The following is a 20,710-nucleotide window of genomic DNA, read 5'->3' as shown; positions in this document are numbered from 1 at the left end:
ATATTGACTTAAGACTGCTTGAGTATGCGTAATGCACAAGAGAGCTCTGTTAAGAACTTCATTATGAAGACCTGTATGTACGGCTTTACATCCCTTTGTATTCTTCCAGCATGTTGTCTTGCTGCTGTCATAGTTTAATTTATTCTCATTTTAATTGCTCTCCTGTTCTGGAAGAGGTGGTTCACTGAACTGTTGCCATTAGGTAGATCACTTACATGTTTTGCTTCAATCTCTTTTACATCTGTTGTTTAACTTTATTCCTAGAAAAGAAATGATATCTTAACATAAGCAAACTTTTCTGGGAGGTGAAGGTCAGAATGGAAGTAAATGTATGGCAAAACTGAATCCCTGACCCCTTACCCCCATTTTAGGAGCTGGTAGAGATTCAGTTAAATGGGATTTTCTGCAGTAGCTATATACTTTTCTATAACCTTACTAGCTTGCCCCGATCTGACATGCAGTATTTATACTATGTGCATGACCCTGTTAACTGTTGTGAGACATGTTAATATCAAAATACAAGCAGAACAACACAGAGGAGTTCATATGAGGTACTGAAAATATTTTTGTGAATGGGCAAATGTTGCAGCTGATAAACTGAAATGTGCCAATAATTTGTAATTTTAGGTGTAGCTTAAGTTCTCTGTAGGCTCTGATACCCTTTACTTTTATTTGCTGCTTTTCTGTTAACACTGGAGTTGTGATGCTTAAGGTGCTGTTTGATGAGATTTAGCTCTTGAGTCTGAATCTACAGGCTCAGGTGGCATTAGGCAACTTTTGCTTCTGTAGTGGCCTTGTTGAAAGTGTTTAGAGTGTCTTTATTTTGGCATTTTCTAGATTATGGATGTCCTTGTTGAGGTGTGAGCCAAGTGGCTTTTTTAGTCCTCTGTTTCAGAATATGCTTGTGATATACAAAAAAAGTGATTCTCTGCTTTTTGGTGCTGCTTGTTTATGCTCTGTTGGCACAGAGCTGCTTGGTGAGCTCTGGAATAGAAAGCTGTAGAAAAGCACTTGTTTCAAGTTTATTTTTAAGATGAGTCTTAACTGAACCTCCTAATCTGGAACTTCCTTAAACGAAAGCTGAGAGATCTGATCAGACTTCTGAATGAAATGAAATAATTTGGAAACAGGACTTGACTTTTCTGACGTTTCAAGGAAGAGGTTGAATGCACGATATGGAGCACATGCAGCGATGATTTTTTTTTTTTATAGGCAGAAACCACTGTAATCAAAGCTACTTTTCTACAAATCCTCTTTTGCTCGGTCATTCTGCAGAAGCTGTTATACTAATGTTACTAATTCGGCCCTGAGTCATCTTCAAAAACCTTGGGTTAATTCACTGTTGATTCTGTAGCTTTTGGATCCTGAAGACTCAATCAATCACTCAATCAATCAATCAATCAAGAAGGTTTTCCTTCTCCATCGGTTGCATTTTCTTAGGGAACTCAAGAAATCTGGCAGCACAAGTTGTGAAGCCTTGGTCTGCCAAGCATTTTGTTTAGGCATTGCAATGCTTTTTTTTTAATTCCTCGTAAACTCCAAGTTGTCGCGTACTGCTCCCCTCCAAGTAACCCTCACTTTCAAAGCAGAAAACAAAGAGAAGACACTGATCGACTGAACATAATTAGACTAATTGGAAGCTTGACTTTTAGGTCTTATGATGGAGTCCGAATGTTTGACCAATGGCTTATTCTTAAAAGACTTTATTTTAAATCAGTAATACCTTGAGTCTGTCTTGCAGAACTGATAAACTCCTGATTTTTCAGGGTTCCAATTTTAAGCGTTTATAGCTTCTGAAAGGCACTTGGAGAGTCATTGAAAAGGCTGCCTCTTCATGAAGTGTTATTTTCATTGTTCTACTGAAGGTATTTATTCATTTTGGAAACCGACTCCTGTTTGAAAATGTCTTATGACTGAGATTAATGATTCTTTAATATTCCTTCCACTTTTCATTTCTTTTTAGCTACAGTGTGACAGCAACCATACCTAAAAACAACTGTTGCAACTGGATTCTCTCTTTTTCAAAGTGTTTAACTTACCTCATTTTATGGGATGATGGGTTCATCGTCCACAGATAACTACTACTGACAGTCTTCCTGAATTTTGTTTTGAATGAAGGGGCAGAGAGTCAAAATCAGACTTAAGACAGCAGTAGTCTTTTTGGAGGTCATTGTTTTCCTAAGTATCAATGGCTTTATTAGCTGGAGGTTGCAGCAAATCATTTGGTCATCATAGTAGCATAATTCTTAATCTAAGAAGGAGATGGCAATTCACAACTTCATTTTTGTCAGAACTATTATTCTTCTTATTTTCAATAATCAATGAGAAGAAGAGAAGAAATGCACTGTTTAGTGCACATCTACTACTTCCCACCAGAAGGTGATGGATCTGCAGTGTGCAAACCTGGATGGAAGTCCCGCTCCAGCTAACCCGGGCGTGTACTGAAAATAGGAAATGGTTATTGGAACTAAATTATTTTGCCATTTTTATTTTTAGGTTTGCTGGCATGGGTAATCTCATTAAGGTGCTAACCAGGGACATAGACCACAATGCAGCACATTTTTTCTTGGATTTTGAAAGTAAGTCTCTCAGCCCTTCACAGCTGGTGCATTTGAAATGGTATGAAGAGGGTTGCTTATACCTGCTGCAATGAAGGCTAGGGGACTCAGTTGCAAATCTGCAAATTGAAAAAGGGTTGCATGTGGTTTGTTGTTGGTTTTGTTTGTTTTTTTTTTTGCCTTTGTTTTTGTGTTTTTGTTGTATTTTATTTTCTTTTTCTCAGTAGGAGCCAAGCCACCATCATGCTACTGTGTAAATTTTCTTTTCTTGTGCTTAGTCATTTTGGGTCTTTGTGGTCAGTGATGTCCATCCATCTGCCTGCAAATCAAGTAATCATACAATGAAAAATTCTGTCAGTATGCCATGGTAATCCGTACTGAGCAGTTGTTCTCTGTAATTCTGTCTTATATACCAGCAAGCACTAAATTATTCCTGATTCTGGTTTATTCATGGTGCAGTTAATGTGTATGCAGTTAATGTGTATTTTTACATCTAAAAGTCCAACATAGAATTGCCTGAACTTCTCACCTGTTCTGGCCACCGTGTGTAAGAGAACTGAGGATTACATCTGTGTTGGCATTTTCTGCACAATGAAATGTTGCATCTTGATTCAGCTTTCTATAGTCATCTCTCAAAATTATGAGAGCTGACAAAATTAAAACTCTTTTCCTCTGTTGTCCCATCAGGTAAAATCCTGTAGTGTTACTACCATGTCAGTGCTGGCAAATATGATATTAGACCTCAGTATGGTACTCCTGCTCAGGACACTGGTGCTAAGGTGTACCGGGACAGAATAATTAGTCACAAGATCTCCAATTGGAGTTGTGCCCCTTTCTCAAAGGGGAGGCTGTGAAGATGTTGATGTACGTCACTTCTGACAGGAAAGCTGCATTGCATCTCTGGGATCACCAGCTGGACGGCCCCGAGGTGGGCTCTCCTCCCCCTGGCAAAGAGGGAGCCTGAAGGACGGGTCCATGCCTGATGGAACTCCTTGGTCTTCTTCCCCACCACTTCAATCAACTATATTTGGGCTGTTCCTTCTTATAAAGGAAAATTTTCTTTTCTCTCATTCTTGTCTTGGCAGGTACCTTAACATGGGGAACCTTCTTAAAGTTTTGACATGCACAGACCTTGAGCAGGGGCCAAATTTTTTCCTTGATTTTGAAAGTGAGAAGATGATTTTATATATCTATTACTCTTTGCCTGCAGTAGACTGCATTTGTCATGTACTAAATGTATGTTTTCACTTTGCCATCTTTCTAACTGCTTTGCATGCCTGAGCTATGAAAAGTTCAGTGAACTTCTGACAAAAGTAATAATCTGCTTTAAAATAACCCAAGTTTCTAAAAAGTAAAATCTTTGTTTCCAGGAATACTTTCAAATTGCGATTTATGGCTGGAATCTGATATAGTTCCCATTTTAAAACCAAAATTCTGTTTGATTTTTAACCAAAACTTGGAAAATAATTTTTAAAAGAACTTGAATTCTTTGAAGACACACTGAAATTACAAAGACTTAAGGACAAAATATGAAATCTGATTCTTTCTTTGTGCACTTCCAGTGTGTCTGTAGATGCTGAATGCAGCGTACACTGATTGACTCACGACAGCTCTTCATAGCTCTCCAACATTGCAGTGGCAGAGGTGTGTATGTGAACCTTACTTGATTTGGCATTGAAATATGACAGTAAACCTCATCCCTCCTCAAAAGGGGGCTCAGCAAGTGTTGTAGAGTTGAAATTGCTTTTGAAGATAAGAGAGGTATACCTTTAATCAGTGCCAAGTGTTATGGATGGTTCACATACTGTTGGTATTTCTGCTTTTAGTTTTTGTTGCATGATATAATGTAGCCTAAGAATGGCAGGTAAGTGGTGTTGGCTGCTGCTATGCATGTTTAATCACTTTATTTTGGGATGTGCTTTGCCCCAGCTGTGCACTAGCTAGCATAAAATAAGAAAAACTAATGTTCAAGTGCATTTTAACTTGCAATGAAATACACTGGAAAACTATAACAACAAAAAAAAAAAAAAATCCCACAGCACAATATTACAATATGGGTAATACAAGATTCATTATCTTCTCTTTCCCCTATATTAATTTTCAGTTGTTTGGTGAAACACTGCCAATTGGTTTTATTATTTCTAACATAAGAGTGCTTGGAGAAATATGGTTATGCTTTAATATCATTTGAAGTTGGAATGTTTCTAAACCCTAATCCTGTAGTGTTGATTTCATCACCTGTCTTTTCATTTAGTTTACCGGATGATAGTAGCCATACAGGTTAGCTGTAAAAGGAAGATAATTAAGAGCTGTGTAAAAGAACTGGAAAACAAAACTTGTTTAAGAATGTTTCAGGCTTCATATAATCTCCTAATAGATGTGACATAGTGAAGCAGGGAGAAATGGTGCAGGAGAGTATTTGCAGCTTAGTCTGTAAATATGAACTATTTAGTAGGACTACCCATTAGTTCAAGGTACTTGAATACCAGAGGCATAATTCTAGAATCATTTGTGGTGATAATTGCTGCTAATTTTTTTAAGAAGTTTTTATCCATCACATATTTTAAGTGCATGTTTTGAGCATGAACATGATTTGGCATGAGAGTAAGCAGGTTGCTGACATGAAATGTTTACACGCGCAGTCAAATTAAGTGACTTCCACCATGGCTGAGTTGTGAGACTGTTCTTTACTCATTTAAAACTCTGTCCTATGTGTGTTTTTGCTGCTGTACTATGTGCCCATACTTCTTTCTACTCTATTTCAGACAGCTTGCCTTGACAGAATCTTGACTTTGACACAGTCAAGATCTTTCTTCAAGACTTGGCACTTAATCTTGGGATACTTAAGATTATGTTTTTATGGGGAAGAGCAAGTAAGCTCTGTATTAAAAACAAATTTCCCAATGCTGTATTAGCTGCAGGCCTAGATCTTTTGTTTCTGAATCCAGGTATGTCCTTGGAATGAGCAGACCAGTTAAGTTAGCACAGTAACATAGTGGCATAATCTAATCTCTGAAAAGCTTTACAGCGATACTGGTGCTGAATGTGGAAAGGTTTTAAATTAGTTTTAAAGACTTCCAGATATTTAGCTTGGTGCATTTCAGCAACTGACTACCAGAAAACAGACCTAAAAGACCATGATGTAATGGGCTGTTGGCTTTTCCCTGCATTAATGCAGGTTAGGCTCCTGTTCTCGGTGGTTATTTAACTCAGTTGTTTGAAACAAATAATTATTTTAAATATTCTACTAAAATCTCTGCAGTGCCACTTTAGCAGCCAACATGGGGAGCTTATGTTGGTGTCACTGCTGTTACAATGCAGTTCTTTTCAAACGTCTTCCCTGTGCTCTTCCTTGAGAAAAATACCAGTTTTAAACCACACAGCAAACACTGTTTAATTTTTAACCCTTTTTTTCTATCCCTATATTAGTCTGAAGGCCAAACAAGTTGTTTTTAATGAGTCACAAAACGTGTGTTCCTAGCATGCAACACGTTGTCATACTGTCATAGTGTTTAGTTCACATGACAGCGTTTGTATGTTGCTTAAGTCCAGTCTCTTGTCTTTAACATGTTGCTGTATGAGCTTTCTGAACTCTAAATGTATGTTGCATTTAGTGCAGTAATGTTCTGATTAAATGTAAAATTTACTCATTTGCTCAAAGGACATCGGTCTGCACTTATTATTATATCAAAGATAGGAAAGCTGCCCTGAGTAACCAGGGGTTACCTCCCTTGCCAACGATATCAAACCTCTAAACTGCTCAGCAAACTGTGCAGTGCTTGCTCTATTTATTCTTGTAATGAGAGTTTTTGCCAGGTACCAGTAAAGCATTGTCACGCAGTTGTGACATGAATTTACATTCTCTGTAAGAGGAAAGGGGGAACCCTTGAAGTTACCACCTGCATGTTGCTGTTTGGATGTCTGGCATTACCAGCTGCTGGTTCTCAGTTATCAAGACAAGTTCCAGAAATATGTCTTTTGTTCCTGGTCCATGTCCTCCATAGTGAGGAAAACAAGTTTCATAGTTAGCGACTCAAAGGCCCCGCAGCTTGAGTCCTCAGGTACATACAAGTGTGTGCAAATGCTCCCTCCATCTATTGGAGCTTCCAGGGGTGCTGGAGAGAGGAGCGTCTCCCTTTTTGTCTTTGACTTTTCACAATACAGTGTCTTACAAAGTCAATAGGCCAAATGTTCTGAGCTGAAGCTCTCCCACACTGTATTTTTTAAACCTATCTTATTCCATCCTAAATTATTTTACATTCACTTCACAGTCCTGCAGGGTTTAATTTTTATATTTGCGCTGTTCTCTAACTAAAAATGTAGCTCTTCATTGCGTGTCTTGGCAGTGAAGAATTACAGATGGGAGGGAAGCTTAGCTGGGACAAAACAACTTATAGTTTTGTCTGTTGAAAGTATACGAAAATGAGATACATGCCAGAAGAAATAATCCAGTGCCTACTGGGTTTTAAAATGTATATTTAGAAGTTTGCTACTTGTAAACAATAAAAGGAACACCCTCAACAAATTAAGTCATTGTTTTAGGTTTCCTGAAACATTCTAGGGAGATGGAGTACAGTAATTGCCTTACATCCAAAGTGAAGCAGAGTTATGGAGATAAAGGGGTTGCCACGCACAGCCAGCCACTCAGCAAAGACTTCATAATTTGTGTTCTGAGGATGATTGTCATTTATAAACTTGGAAGGTCACAGTATCACATCTGTTCTGCTTGTCTGCTGGTTTCAAAGAAAGGAGGGGTTCTTGTGAGCCCTTCTGCTGTGCAGCCCCTCACCCCCCAGTGCTGAAAAATGACTGTCCTTAGTAGAGAGAGTGAAAAAGAAATATCATGAAAAATTAAATAGGCAAGAGGGGTTCTCAGCGTGAGACAATCCAAGTGGCAAGTCTTGATTGCATTATTTAACAATACAATCTGGAATGCTACAGAGCTTCACGTTTTAGTCTGTATTTCACTATAGCATTTCATGTTTGTGCATGAACTGCTGCCAGTCAACTTGTGCTTACCTGTCTGCTATATCCCTTCATTTTTTTTGTCTTCATTTCTTACAGCAGTCTTCAGCAGCTTTCAAAATTACAAATGTGACCTTTGTGATGATCCGCAAAGCACTGGCCACTTTTACTCGATGCCTAATCAATGTGGTGCTCTTGTACATACGTTTTTAGTTCTTTTAAAGGAGTGACCTGCTTAATTTTACCCATGATAACTCTTGGTGGTTCTCAAAATAGCACAGTCAAACTGTTGCAAAATCCATATAGGCATGTTTGCTAATAATGCCTATTCTCTCTATCTGATGAACCTTAAAATAATGAAATATTATGCAAAAATTAAAACAAAATCCAGACAGGCAATGCATGTGAATCTTAATTTCTTCTAATGCAAACTACTTTCTAATGATTTTCTATTGTGTAACATTGATATTGGGATTTTTTATTTTATTTTTTTAACTTAAATGTCTTTGACTTCCATCACCATTAGTGAGTGTTGTATATATAAATCATAGAAAAATCACTGTCATTAAAGATTTTTTTTTTTGGGCTTTTTATACTCCACATAATTATGAGGCTGTATTGCCCATAAGTTTTTGTTTGACCCTGTCGAAGGGTAGTAACAATAAATCCCTTGATTTGTTATTGGAAACCCTTGAATGACAATATCCTGATGTTTATTTAATATCATATTTTGACCACATAAATGGATGAATGGGTTTTTTTTGTTTTTTTTTGTTTGGTTTTTTTTTTTTGGTTTTTTTTTTTTTTTTTGTAAATAGCTGTTCTATCAGCTTTGATAAATAACCTTCTTATATCAGTCTTAAGAGGACCTGACTTTAGTGTTTTTATCAGAATTTTAAAAGAAAAAATTTTTTTCAAGTAAAACAAGTTTGAGATATTTACACTTAAATGGTCATGTTTAGATGTTAAAGCCTCTTGGTTTTCTCAAAATATGCTTCCTATTGAATGACATTTCTTTAAACACCTGCATAGAGAGTTCTGAAATGATAATCAAATATACTGCTGGGAAGACAATGTATATCCTTAAGTGGAAAAATGAAAAAAAATAGGAAGAGAACAAGTTTACACTAGATCTTCTCAACTATGGCTTTACAATTAGTACAATAAAGAATGTGTTGTGACTTAATTATATTTAGAAGTAAAAGATGCAGCAGCTCTTTTCCCTACCAATAACTAACAGGGGAGGCAGAGCAGAAGACAAAAAAGCATATGCAGTAATCCTGATAACCTTCAGGAGTTCATTTCCATTGTTAGTATATGTGCAGTGAGTGTGCTAAGTCTCCTACTGTACACTGAGCTTGCACTGCACCCTGTGGTGAGGGTCGGTTATCATTACACAATACTCATAAATGCATCCTGCCAGGATTTCTTTACTGAATCTAATAGCAAGTAAGTCAGAGTAGACTCCAGGGGGATTTTTTGGGACGCTAAATGAAGGTGAAATATTATTAAAACAGATGCAATTTACTCTCTTTTGGAATTCCTAATACATAATAGTAGTTCAAAGAACCATGAATTGTTAGTGAGTTGTATGAAGAACATGTCCCCTAGGTGATGGTGTGCCTTTTGAATTCCATAATGTTGTTAAATATATATATATATTTAATATGTTCTACTGTTTAGATGCCCAACCTACAGAATCTGAAAAGGAAATTTATAATCAGGTGAATGTAGTATTAAAGGATGCAGAAGGAATACTGGAAGACTTGCAGTCATATAGAGGAGCTGGCCATGAAATACGAGAGGTGAGACAGAGCATTATTATTGTGCACAGCCTGTGATTGTTCACTGATCCTAACAGTACCACTGGAATTTAACTTTGCTTGCAGGAGCTGTCTTGGCAGAGCATGTTGTCTATTAAAATTGCTGTCTTAAAATTCTCCTTTGGAATGTTCCTTTTAACAGCAAAGTAGATGTCACTTATTTTGGTAATATTAACACACGTGTAATAGCATACTTCTCAGAGGTTATATGGTTTTATTCCAATTGGTTTCCTTTGTATTTCCACATTAGCTCTTCTCAAGTTAGGGGTCATTTGATAAGCTCATAGCAAGACTGCAATACAATGTTAAATAATGTCAACATCTTTTTGAGTGCTGATTGGAGAAGTCTGATGTGTGAGAATCCTCATGTGAAAGGCTTCTCAGTGTCTTCAAAGTGGCTTTTGTTTACTAAAATAGGTGTTTGGAGTGGAAACAGAGTTTCTGTACAGCATGTCACTCCATTTTTCTTTTACTTTCAGGAAAAAGTAGAATAAATGCTCTTTCTCTTCCCTCTTCCTCTGGTTCAGATGCAAGAGTGAGGGTTGCTTTGCTTCTAAAGAATTCTCACTGTAACATGCTGTGAGAAACCCTACTAGACACAAAGTCTCTACTCACTCCATATAAATTGAAGAAATTTGTAGCTATTCTGCTTTCATAAGGACCACATGTTTTTATTCAGTCTCCCTGAAGTGGTAAGTTAGGTTTAAGAATCATAATTGTCACACGTAGCCCTGGGGAGGAGAGATTGCTTATTCCTTTCTTTAAGGAAGGAGCACATTCAAGGAGAAGCTCTAGGATTTAGCAGTTGTGTGTCACAGCACCAAGGCCTGGAGCTGCTGTGGAGAAAGGCACATACAGCTGAGAGGAGGTAGGCAGGGCTGAAGGAAATTTTCTGGGGACCAGACAGAAGTGTGCTGAAACTTGCAGCCCAGAGTTGACTGAAACAGATTTTGGAGTCAAGGACTTCACTGAAGAAGGGTGCAAAGGAGTTACAAGATATTTTTATTTCTATCTTCTTGATAGATTTCAGTTGCAGAAAAGTCCCGTTTCTGTCTTAAAAAAACCCAAACAAATAAACAAAAAAACCAAAAAACTTGAAGATATCTGTCTTGAAAACTTAAAGTAAAGACAAGGTCTGCACATATATTCCTTAAAGTTCCGGCAATTACCATATTGCCATACCTTTATGTTGCTGATTGTATCACAATGTCCCTACTGTAATATTTAGCCTGAATTTCTTAGCTAATATTAGTTAGATGATATTAGATAGTTAAATAATATTAGATAATTTGATCACTGAACTTCTTTGCTTACAAGTGAAGTTCTTGATTTCAATTAACTACATCTGGTTATATAAATTTTCATAGTCTGAATAACTTTAACAATTTATTTATACTTTCTCAAGATGTTTTCTGTTTTGCTTTTCTCTTCTATGTTTGATACTTATTTTCAACACAAATGTTTAGTGCTTTTTGAAAGTCTTTGGTTAGTGCATGCTTATCTCTTTACTAGAAGTGCTCAGTGTATAGAAAGTTAGATTACTTTTAACAATCACCCTGCATAGATTATTTTTTTTTTCAACGAAGTCTCAGATATTCTTAAGCTAAGCATATTCTTTTCCTCTTTTATTTCCTAATATAAGGCAATACAGCATCCCAATGATGAGAAACTGCAAGAGAAGGCATGGGGCGCAGTTGTTCCACTAGTAGGCAAACTAAAGAAATTCTATGAATTTTCTCAAAGACTAGGTAAGTTGAATGGTATGAGCTTACTTTTTGTCTTCATTAGGTTCGAACACTTGAAATAGAGGCATAGATCACATCTAGGTCAACCATTTGTTACAAGAGAAAAGCTCTTATTGCAAGATTCCTTCCATGTGCTTTTTTTATATACCAACTTTTTTTTTGTGAAAGTAAACTGCAGTGGTTACCTGAGAGAAGAGAGGATAGGAGTATACCTGACATCTGTCCCTGTAGTAACTTGGGAGGCCACTAAGATCTTGAGCGTGAGTTTATCTGATGAATTAAACATGGCTTCTGATGATAGGTGTCTATCTTGAATTTTGTTTTATCTTCTTGAAGATAACTTTCATGTGTTACTGACAGAGCTGGAATAAAGCTATTTGAAAAACATTTCATCACTGTCATTAGTGCTGATTAGATGTAGTTTCCATAGCACTTTGTAAGTAAATATGATAAAATTGACACAGAAACCATTTGTAAAGTCCATTAATTGCCATGTGTTTTGGCAGATTGATATTTTAAGTCTAGCATGTAGAGTATTGGATACAAGAAGCTGGCACAGTTGTGTATTGTGAAACATTCTCTCTTCTCTTTTAAGAGGCAGGATTGAGAGGTCTGTTGGGAGCCTTGACAAGCACTCCATATTCACCAACACAACACCTGGAGCGAGAGCAGGCTCTTGCTAAGCAGTTTGCAGAAATTCTTCACTTTACCCTGCGGTTTGATGAGCTCAAGGTAAGAACATGGTGTAATTTTATAAGTAGGTTAGAAAAAGAGAGGAACTCTATTTTTGCTGTTTGAGTTGTGTTCTGTTCTAGAGTAGGGCATTTAGGAAATATTCACATGCCTTATATGTATGGCTTGTTCACATTACCTACAGTTAAGTTAAACTGTAACATGGAAGAAATATCATAGTAGCTTTGGACACTTGTTACATTTTAGTTTATTTTAATCATGTTTCTTCAGCTGAATTTGACACATCGGTTGGGATAATGCTAGTGTTACTGTTACTAGTTGGGCACTTACTTTCTTGCTGATGTGAAAAGGACTTAACTGGCATGATACCAATTTATTCATCTGATCTTTGGAATCAAACATACAAAAATGTTTTGTTTTTCAACCTATTAATTTCAAATTCCTATCAGAAAATCTCCTCCTTCTCTTGTTAGATCTTGTTCTGAAAGATTGGAGTATTTAATAAGGCTGATTTGTTCTATGTATCTCAGTGTCACAGGTCATTTATTTCAGGAACTTAAATATTTTTCATGGTGCTAAATTTCACAAAATCTGATCTTTATATTTTTCCTGATAAGTTTGTCTTAACTCTTTGGCTTCCGTATCTGTGTAGATGACAAATCCTGCTATACAGAATGACTTCAGCTACTACAGAAGAACTCTGAGCCGTATGAGGATTAATAATGTCCCAGTAGGTAACCTTTAGATGATATGAAATGTAACCTTATGCTACTATCTTAGTTTTTCATAGAAAGAACAACCAAATTTTTCTTTCCTTTTTGCTTTAAAGGCAGAAGGAGAAAATGAAGTAAATAATGAGCTGGCAAACAGGATGTCGTTATTTTATGCTGAAGCAACGCCAATGTTGAAAACCTTAAGTGATGCTACAACAAAATTTGTGTCAGAGGTAAGAATTTACATTTATGGGTTGGATAAGGGTGCTTTAGAACACTGATAGTGAAAGATTTCCTCTATTAGTACCTAGAGGGTAGGCATTTTTTATTTTATTTTTTGGTACTTGAATCAGAAACTTCAAAAATTTTCATAAAAACAGGTATGGTAGGCTTCAGTTCTGTAGATATTACTTTATAGGTTACCAGCTTTTAATGTGATGCTTAAAACCCAGAACAGCAAAAGCAAAAATAGAAAACACAACTGTGCAAAAGAATCTGACTTTTCCTTAGCTGTACTGAAGTATTTAATTCCTCCGTATTGCTGTGCCAAAAGATCGCTGACTTGATTTTTGTTTTGAATTCTTCACAGTGATTGAGTTGAAAACTGTTTATCTTCTTTTGCAGAATAAAAATTTACCAATAGAGAATACTACAGATTGTTTAAGCACCATGGCTAGTGTGTGTAGGGTCATGCTGGAAACTCCGTGAGTATTAAATAGTACTAATATTGTCTATTAATCATGTCTTTAGATGTGATTTGTGATTCATGAAGAGGAAAACTATTTGGGCAACTAGGAATTCTGATGTATTCTTTCTGCCAACTTAGTTTCATGTCGAGATTAACACCTAACTTGTTTTATTTTGCTAGCCATGCAAATCATGTGGTCTACTTTTCTGAACATATTAATATTTTAAAATAGAACAGCTATGAAAGCTAGACAACCTCTTGGTGGTACTTATAAATGGTTTTCTCATATATAATTCAGGAAAATATACCATTTGAGCATGATTGCCTAAGGCCTCCTAGAAGAGAAGTTACAGCAACTGTCCTTAATGGTGTCTCCTTGTAAGTTGGCTTGGCTGAAGGCTGTAACAAAGTTACAATGCCCTTGCCTGGGGAATTTGAGGTGAATTTAAGCATAAGGACAGTCTATAGTCTAAATTTCAGAGGCTCTGGGTTTACAAAGAAAGTCAAAGTCAGCTTTGTATTTCTTCTGTGATGGAAATCATTTCCTGGTAGTAAAACTCAAACAAGAGGCATGATGTCAAATTAAAAGAAGTTTAGATCAAATACCTCAGTACATATGTTTTAAAATACATTAATATCTCCCAATGTTCAATACCATTACTCTGTTTCGGAATGATCATCTGAATCAAGAAAGTAGTTTACCTTATGGCTAAGAGTGTTGTCCAAACTCTTCTTCAGTTCTGGAAGCTTGGGGGTGAGACCACTGCCCTGGGCAGCCTCTTACATTCCTGACCACCCTCTGGTGAAGAACCTGTTCCTGGCACCAACCCTGGTGCAGTTCCAAGCCTTTTCTTCAGGTCCTGTTGCTCGTGCGAAAGCTGTAGGGCACCAGAGCCTCTCATCACTCTCCTCTGGGCTGAATAAACAATAAGACTTCAGCCACTCCTCATGTGTTTTGCCCTGTAAACCATTCCCCATCTTTGCAGCCTTCTTTCAGACTCTCTCATAGTTTTAGTCCTTCTTATATTGTTGTACTCTAAATTGCACTGAGTACCTAAGATGTGGATGCACCAGAGCAAAGCAGAGTGCAGAGTTTTTCTCATTAAACTTACCTTGGCTATCATTAGGGATTACCTTTATCTTGTTTGATGAATAATTTTCCGTGTTTTTCAATTGCAGTGAATATAGAAGCAGGTTTACAAATGAGGAAACAGTATCATTCTGTCTGAGGGTAATGGTGGGTGTCATCATACTCTATGACCACGTGCATCCAGTGGGCGCTTTTGCCAAAACTTCTAAAATTGATGTAAGTTTTGTTGTTACTGAGTGATCTATTGAGCATTTAAGCTGTTTTGTAGGTTGTTTTTCTTCTGTGTAGATTTTATTAGTGCAGGTTTTAGTGGCAGATATGCCCTTTGGTTTGATAGTGAAAGAATAGTGGCAACAAAACGTGCATAAGCAGGGAGAAATATAAAACGGGCCTTCAGATGGTTATTGTCAGGCCATTAAAAATGTAATGGAGTTCATGTGGTGACTTGAAATATTCGTGAACAGTCATTTGTGTTGAAAGGTACAGGTCAAAACTACTGAAAATAACAGTGGCATCTGGCTTGTTCTTTACTCCTTTAAAGCACACCATTCTTTGCTAGTCTTCAGGTCTAACTTGGTTTGTTTGGTAGCGGTCTGTGAAATGCATGCTGTTATCATATGTTGTATAATGTCTATTTGACTGACATGGAGTGTTATCCAATTGTCATTTTGTCATTATTTCAGTAGCCAAATTGAATTGTTCTCCATAAATCTATTGTAGGCAAAGATTTTGCATACAGTTACTTAGTCTTAATATTGATACATCAGAGTTTCACATCAATGCTGTGTTGTGAAAAGATAAGCAGATTTTGAATGATCTGAGTTATTGTAAGAAAACATAATTCTGAAAGCTTAATTTCTTTCCAATATCAAGAAAGTACGCTCCTGCAATTTTAAAGTAATTTCTTCACACAGGCAAATAATATATGACTCTTCCATAAGCTTGCAAGGTATTTGTGTGGAAAAATCATCTTTTTCTTTTTTGACTCCTAGATGAAAGGATGCATCAAAGTTCTTAAAGACCAGCCTCCTAACAGTGTAGAAGGCCTTCTAAATGCTCTCAGGTAATGTTTGGGTTTTTTTTTCTTTTATTTGAAATCTTTGTAAATTTTCAGAAGTTGGCCAGGATCTTCCTTTCAGCAGCGGAGTGTTTAGTGCTGGAGGTAACGGGTGAATGTGGATATTGCAGTCTTCTTTCCCATTGTGTTTGGTGACATGGACATGTGAAGAAGCTATTGTTGTATAGATTAGGTTGTAAACTTGTTCTAAGGTAGCTTTTTACACACATCAGCTGCATGCAGGGTGAGGGCGGGTATAAAGCTGTATGTGGCAGCGTAGCAATTGTGCCTGAAGGCAAAATTTTTGACTAATTAGTTCGTGTTGGCCAAATCCTTAGCTGTGTGGTTTGGTAATGATTTTATGTATTAGTAGCAGAGTCTGAGAGTAATTTAACACAATTTTCATGTTTCTCAGATAGCTTCAGACATAAGGTAGATAGAGAAAGAGTTTCTACTTAAATACCAAAAGGTGTTGCAAAGTATTTATAAAGAGGTACTTGAAGTGCAAGTATCAGGGCATTTGCTGTAGAATATACAAGGGAAGTAGTTAATAGATGAATTAGAGAGATGCAAAAGAGCAGGTAACTCAGTAGAGAAGCCGAAAAACTTCTAATTGCATCATACACTTATATCTCTACATGTTCTTCATGCTGGTATCAAGCATCAGAGGATTTGCAAGAAATAATGGAACATAATAGATAGGTGAAGGCCTCTCTTTTGTGCTAACTTGAAAAAGTACCATATTCATTAGTATAATTTAACTATAATTAGGTTTGACTATTTGTGCATTTGAAATGTGGAAGCTTTGGTTGATGTTGCTCATTTGGCCTTTTTCTTATTAGTAGTGAAACTGCTTTAATTTTCTTTTTCTTTGTGTCCAGCTGTAGTAAGTGAAATAATGTAGTATTATAGGTAGTTTAATTGGGCAAATCGTTCTCAGATTATTAGTTAAAGATTAATTTTAATAAAACTATTATTTCTTGGAATAAAGTTTTGAGCGTTCGTATACCTGCATGGTTACTCATTTCTGAGCCTCTTGTGATAGTAATTAGTCTTCAAGTTTCTAGAGAGAAAACACTGTTAATATTTCTGCCCAGCAAAGTACACAAAATGTTGTTCAGGTCCTCACTCCATTGTGTTTAATTCTATGAACTTGAGCTGTGCTATTATGCTGATGTTTTGACGCACTAACATATTTCATACATAAATAGATATTTTAACAGTCCAGGTTTTTCATGTATTTGTCAGTTCATTAAAGAAATATTGATATTTCTTTAAATCACACTTGGAACTGTTGGGAAGCAATGCTGAGCTGCTGTGTGCCTGCATGGTGGAATGGGGTTCAAGGTGACGTCTTGAGAAATAAAGTCAATCTGAGTCTTTGATTTTGGAGGATTTTGGTTGGAAGTTTTCTAAGAAAGAAATCACGTGTCTTAAAAGCAAGTGGAATATGGTATGGATTTTGGAAAGATCTCAGCTGTTTGGAATTAAATTCTAAGTATTTAAATTGTTCGTCTTTATCATGTGGGCAGAATACCAAGTGCAGAAACTTCTCTAGATTTTAGAAAAGCTTAACACTCTTGTGGAAATTCTATATTTCCAAAATGACTTGAAATCTATTCTAATAATGATTTTCAAAACCAAGCTGTCATGTATTCTGCTGGTGAATGTGTAAAATATCAGTGCAGTTATGGATCACAGAGTGCTAATTTTAACCCATTGTGTATTTGAATTACAGAATAAGATTTTAGAATACGATCAGGGAAAGGAACTGTGCACAGATTGCTACACGGAGTGTACATAGTACTTTAAAATAAGATCTGACACAAAGGTTTTTTGTGGCGATTAAATGTATATACATATGCCCTGGAAAATGTTGAGGGAAATGAAAGGGAAAAACACTTTTATATACACCTTTTAAAGATGTAATTAGCATGGCTAATTAAATAAACAGGGAATTAAGCCATTGCCTTTAAGGGATCTTTAAGTGTTTTAGTTATTGGAAGTTTGGAAGAAAGATTTCTGGAGCAGTGTTTTGGTTGACGATGTTGCCCATGAACTGAGTCAGTCACAGTGCTCACAATTGGTTCTCACCAATGCATGTGACCTTACTGTAAAGTGACATATGAGAATGAACCAGCATCCACCTGAAGCTTTATTATTTCCTCTTGGTGCAAGGCCGCTGGGGTCTAGATCTGATAATAATAGCACTTCCAGAACAGAAAATCTAATTTGTGTTCTTGGTAACAGGAAGGGGTGTTGGTCAGTTGGCTGTAGGGTTTTCTGTAGCATAAACTCAGTTTGTTCAATAATGCCTCAACCTGTCTGCACCAAAACAAAATAGTTTGTGCCTTTCTAAACTTGATTTTTATTTCTGTGCTTAGGTACACAACAAAGCATTTGAATGATGAGACTACCTCCAAGCAAATTAAATCCATGTTGCAATAACAATTACCTGGAACTCGCACCTGCTGTAGACAGACAGTATTCTGCAATGACTGAGATGCACAGATTTTTTTTTCTAGTGATTGCAACTACTATCTCATTCATTCTTGCTTTGTATTTTTTTTTTCCTCTCTTTCTGTTTACCTTTTTTTTTTAATCACTTTCTTGTTCTTAAGTAAGCTCAGACTTCTTTTCTGTGCCAAATCAAAAATTACAATTCTGGAACGTTTCTACATTTCAGAATAGCCATCCTAAGTGGCAGCTAATTATGCGTTGTATTTGGATTTCTCTGTACTGGGGAAAGATTTGTGACTTGAACTAAATATTTTTAAACTTGTGGTTTTTTTCTTTTTTTTTTTTTTTTTTTTTTTGGAAAAACTAATATTTAATATTGCTTCTTCTGCATGGCGAGACTGCCTACTTCTGCTATTTAAAAATCCCTCGATGACTTCATTTTCTATTGCAGCTTATTTTCATGTGCAACCATGAGGAAACTAAAAGCAGATTTGTTTAAATTAACTGTGTTTGTACAAAATGGTACCCAACACAAAGGTTTTTTTAAATGAGTAAAAACTGTTTTGTTTAAAAGTTACGTTTGCATTTTGACTCATTTTTGTAAGGATGTATGTTGTATGTTTAACCTTTAATAACTAACGTTAAACTGTGGTGTGTGCGTAGCAAAATTACGTATGCATGTTCATGTCAAATGATTGGCTGTGGATAAGATAATAAAATCAGCTTTCATTTTTCTAAGTGTGGTTTGATTTACCAGTATTTTGAGTGAGATGTCTTCGTGCTCTTTGGATTTTTACAGAAAATAAATTTATAAATTTTATATAGTGAAAACTCTGCTGTTTCATTACCAGTAACCACTAGTCTGGTGCACTGACCTTAAACCTAGCACGTCTCAGGGCTCTTACTTTCTTTTCTGTTGATTCCTTGTCACCAGGGTTTGAGAGGGGAAAAATACTTTCCAATCTATGTAGGTACTGGTGCTCGTTGCTGAAGAAACTGCATTTTGACTACCCATGTTGGCATGCATAGCCATCAGAATGACATTCCAGATCAGGCTACCAGTTTGGCTCGTTCCATACCTGTCGTGGGGAGATTAGTTTCTCTCTTGATGTATACTGGGGTAAACTTCTACAGATCTGTAGATATTTGAACAGTGTGTAAAATCTGAGTCATCTTAACATGCTAAATAATGTTGCTGTGCTAATCTAGTGTTTTTCCAGAGTAGTAAACATTGAGCCTGGGTGAAGAAAGTCAAGTTGGAGTGGGAAAACGAGAAATGGAAACTGCTGGAGAGAATATGTTTGGAAGATGGCATGTTTTTGCATCAGTGGGCAAAAAATAATACACCTTGTATGTTTCTGTTTTGTGATTGTGCTTAAAACAAGTTGTCAGCATTCTGGAAAAGAAGCTTAAAACCTGCAGGCAAACAAGAACACCCTCAGCTTTATTTGCTGGAAAATGTAACTTTCCATGGCGTGCTTGCTCCAACTTCAACATACCAGTGTGACCATAGAATCATAGAATCTCTCAGGTTTGAAACGTCCTTAAAGATCAAGTCCAACCATGACCTAATTGTACTACCATGTCGTGTGGTTACACTTCTGCACCCCAGAAAATATGAATGTGTGAGTGTTGAACTCTGCCTCTAGCCAACCATTGTGTGTATCTGAAAGGGAAGCTGGCCTCCTGAGTTTGTTGCTACTGGGGGAAGATGATGTTTCTCCTCAACCTTGTTATGGAAAAAAAATCTCTGATAATTGATGGAGCAGCACTTTTTGTGTCCTGTTCTTAAAGCTTGTTAGAGGAAATGTATTTTCCAGAGGTTATGTTTTAAGTATAACATGGGTATTTGACAGAAAATCCAGACTGGCTCTGTTATTGAAAGCCTAGCAATAGATTTCCTTTTCTTTGTCTGCCTCAGTGGCTATGGATGAAAACAGTACAGTTTCTTACATTGACTGTTTTGGACAGCTCTTCTTTTCTGCTGCCCTGCCAATATCTCTGCTTTTAGACATGGTTGTTCTTGTGGTCTGAGAATGATTGGAGCTTTCCTTTTTTTCCTCCGGTGTTTGCATTCTGCAGTTTAGCTGTGTACACAGCTGGGAAAGGAGATTACAGCTGGCATGCCTTCCATTTGGCCAGCCTGCAACTCAGTGAGCTGCTCCCCATGTGAGCCTTCCAAGAGAAGAAGATTAGGCCTCTGCTGCATGAGGTATCAGCTGCTCACATTTCTGGGCTAGCACTGCTGGCTGTTTGATACTTGAGCTTAGTTACATGTTCCTTGCAAAAGCACTCTTTCATCTTCTCCCAGTGTTTTAATTCTTCGTAGCCTGGAGTCTGAGAGCAAGTACTAGGATGGCTGGCACGAGGTGCCTTCAGTAAACACATTGCTCTAGCTGCTTTCCTCTGATATGGGCTGGTGCAGCTGTCTGGGAGCTGCTCTGGGTGGTCTTTCCTTATGTTCTTTCTCTGAGTACACTGAAAAACTATTGCTGCGTTCTCTCAGGTGTAAATTCACAGCCTGAGTACCTTCTCTGGGAGCAGAGGACACTGATTTTGCAGTTAAGTGCGTGTGGAAACAACTCTGATGTGAAACAGCTTCTAATATGAAAATGGACTTAGCCCCACGCTACCAGACTGTTTGCCTTTATCCTGATCTTTTACTGGCCCCAAACTTCTCCCATTCCCATTCCTGTTTTCCTGATGTGCTGCCCAGTGTAATGTCTGTTCGCTGATCAACATCAGCGGCTCTCCACATGGGACTGGCAAAGCAAGGAATAAAGTAATGCCAACGTAAAGTTTGCGGTATGCCTGCAGGTGACTTTGTAGTGGTTTGATGTCACATGTGGTATTTGAAACTGGTTGATAGCATCCAGCTTAGTGGTCTGACCACTTGTGACCAATCTCCAACCGGACAT

At 37.0% G+C, this 20,710-nt stretch overlaps 1 protein-coding gene across 5 annotated transcripts in view; it reads left to right on the top strand.

The window, feature by feature from the left end:
• Positions 1–18,530, top strand: part of CYRIB (CYFIP related Rac1 interactor B) — a 66,538-nt gene extending 48,008 nt beyond the window's left edge. For 3 of the 5 annotated variants that reach the window (XM_032442903.1, XM_032442904.1, XM_015856330.2), the window contains 10 exons: positions 3,644–3,726; positions 9,207–9,328; positions 10,989–11,094; positions 11,687–11,823; positions 12,437–12,514; positions 12,614–12,730; positions 13,122–13,201; positions 14,365–14,491; positions 15,268–15,338; positions 17,717–18,530. In XM_032442903.1, the coding sequence (XP_032298794.1) occupies positions 3,654–3,726; positions 9,207–9,328; positions 10,989–11,094; positions 11,687–11,823; positions 12,437–12,514; positions 12,614–12,730; positions 13,122–13,201; positions 14,365–14,491; positions 15,268–15,338; positions 17,717–17,780 (975 nt within the window). In that variant the 5' untranslated portion in view covers positions 3,644–3,653 and the 3' untranslated portion in view covers positions 17,781–18,530. Of the gene's footprint in view, positions 1–2,496; positions 2,580–3,643; positions 3,727–9,206; positions 9,329–10,988; positions 11,095–11,686; positions 11,824–12,436; positions 12,515–12,613; positions 12,731–13,121; positions 13,202–14,364; positions 14,492–15,267; positions 15,339–17,716 lie in introns of those variants that run through there. The other 2 variants (XM_015856331.1, XM_032442905.1) reach the window with 2 other exon arrangements.
• Positions 18,531–20,710: the final 2,180 nt, after the last annotated feature.

Source organism: Coturnix japonica, chromosome 2, assembly GCF_001577835.2.
Source record: "Coturnix japonica isolate 7356 chromosome 2, Coturnix japonica 2.1, whole genome shotgun sequence".
Taxonomy (NCBI): Eukaryota; Metazoa; Chordata; class Aves; order Galliformes; family Phasianidae; genus Coturnix; species Coturnix japonica.
The sequence above is the reverse complement of the archived record's forward strand: the minus strand, read 5'-3'. Positions and strand labels throughout refer to the sequence as shown.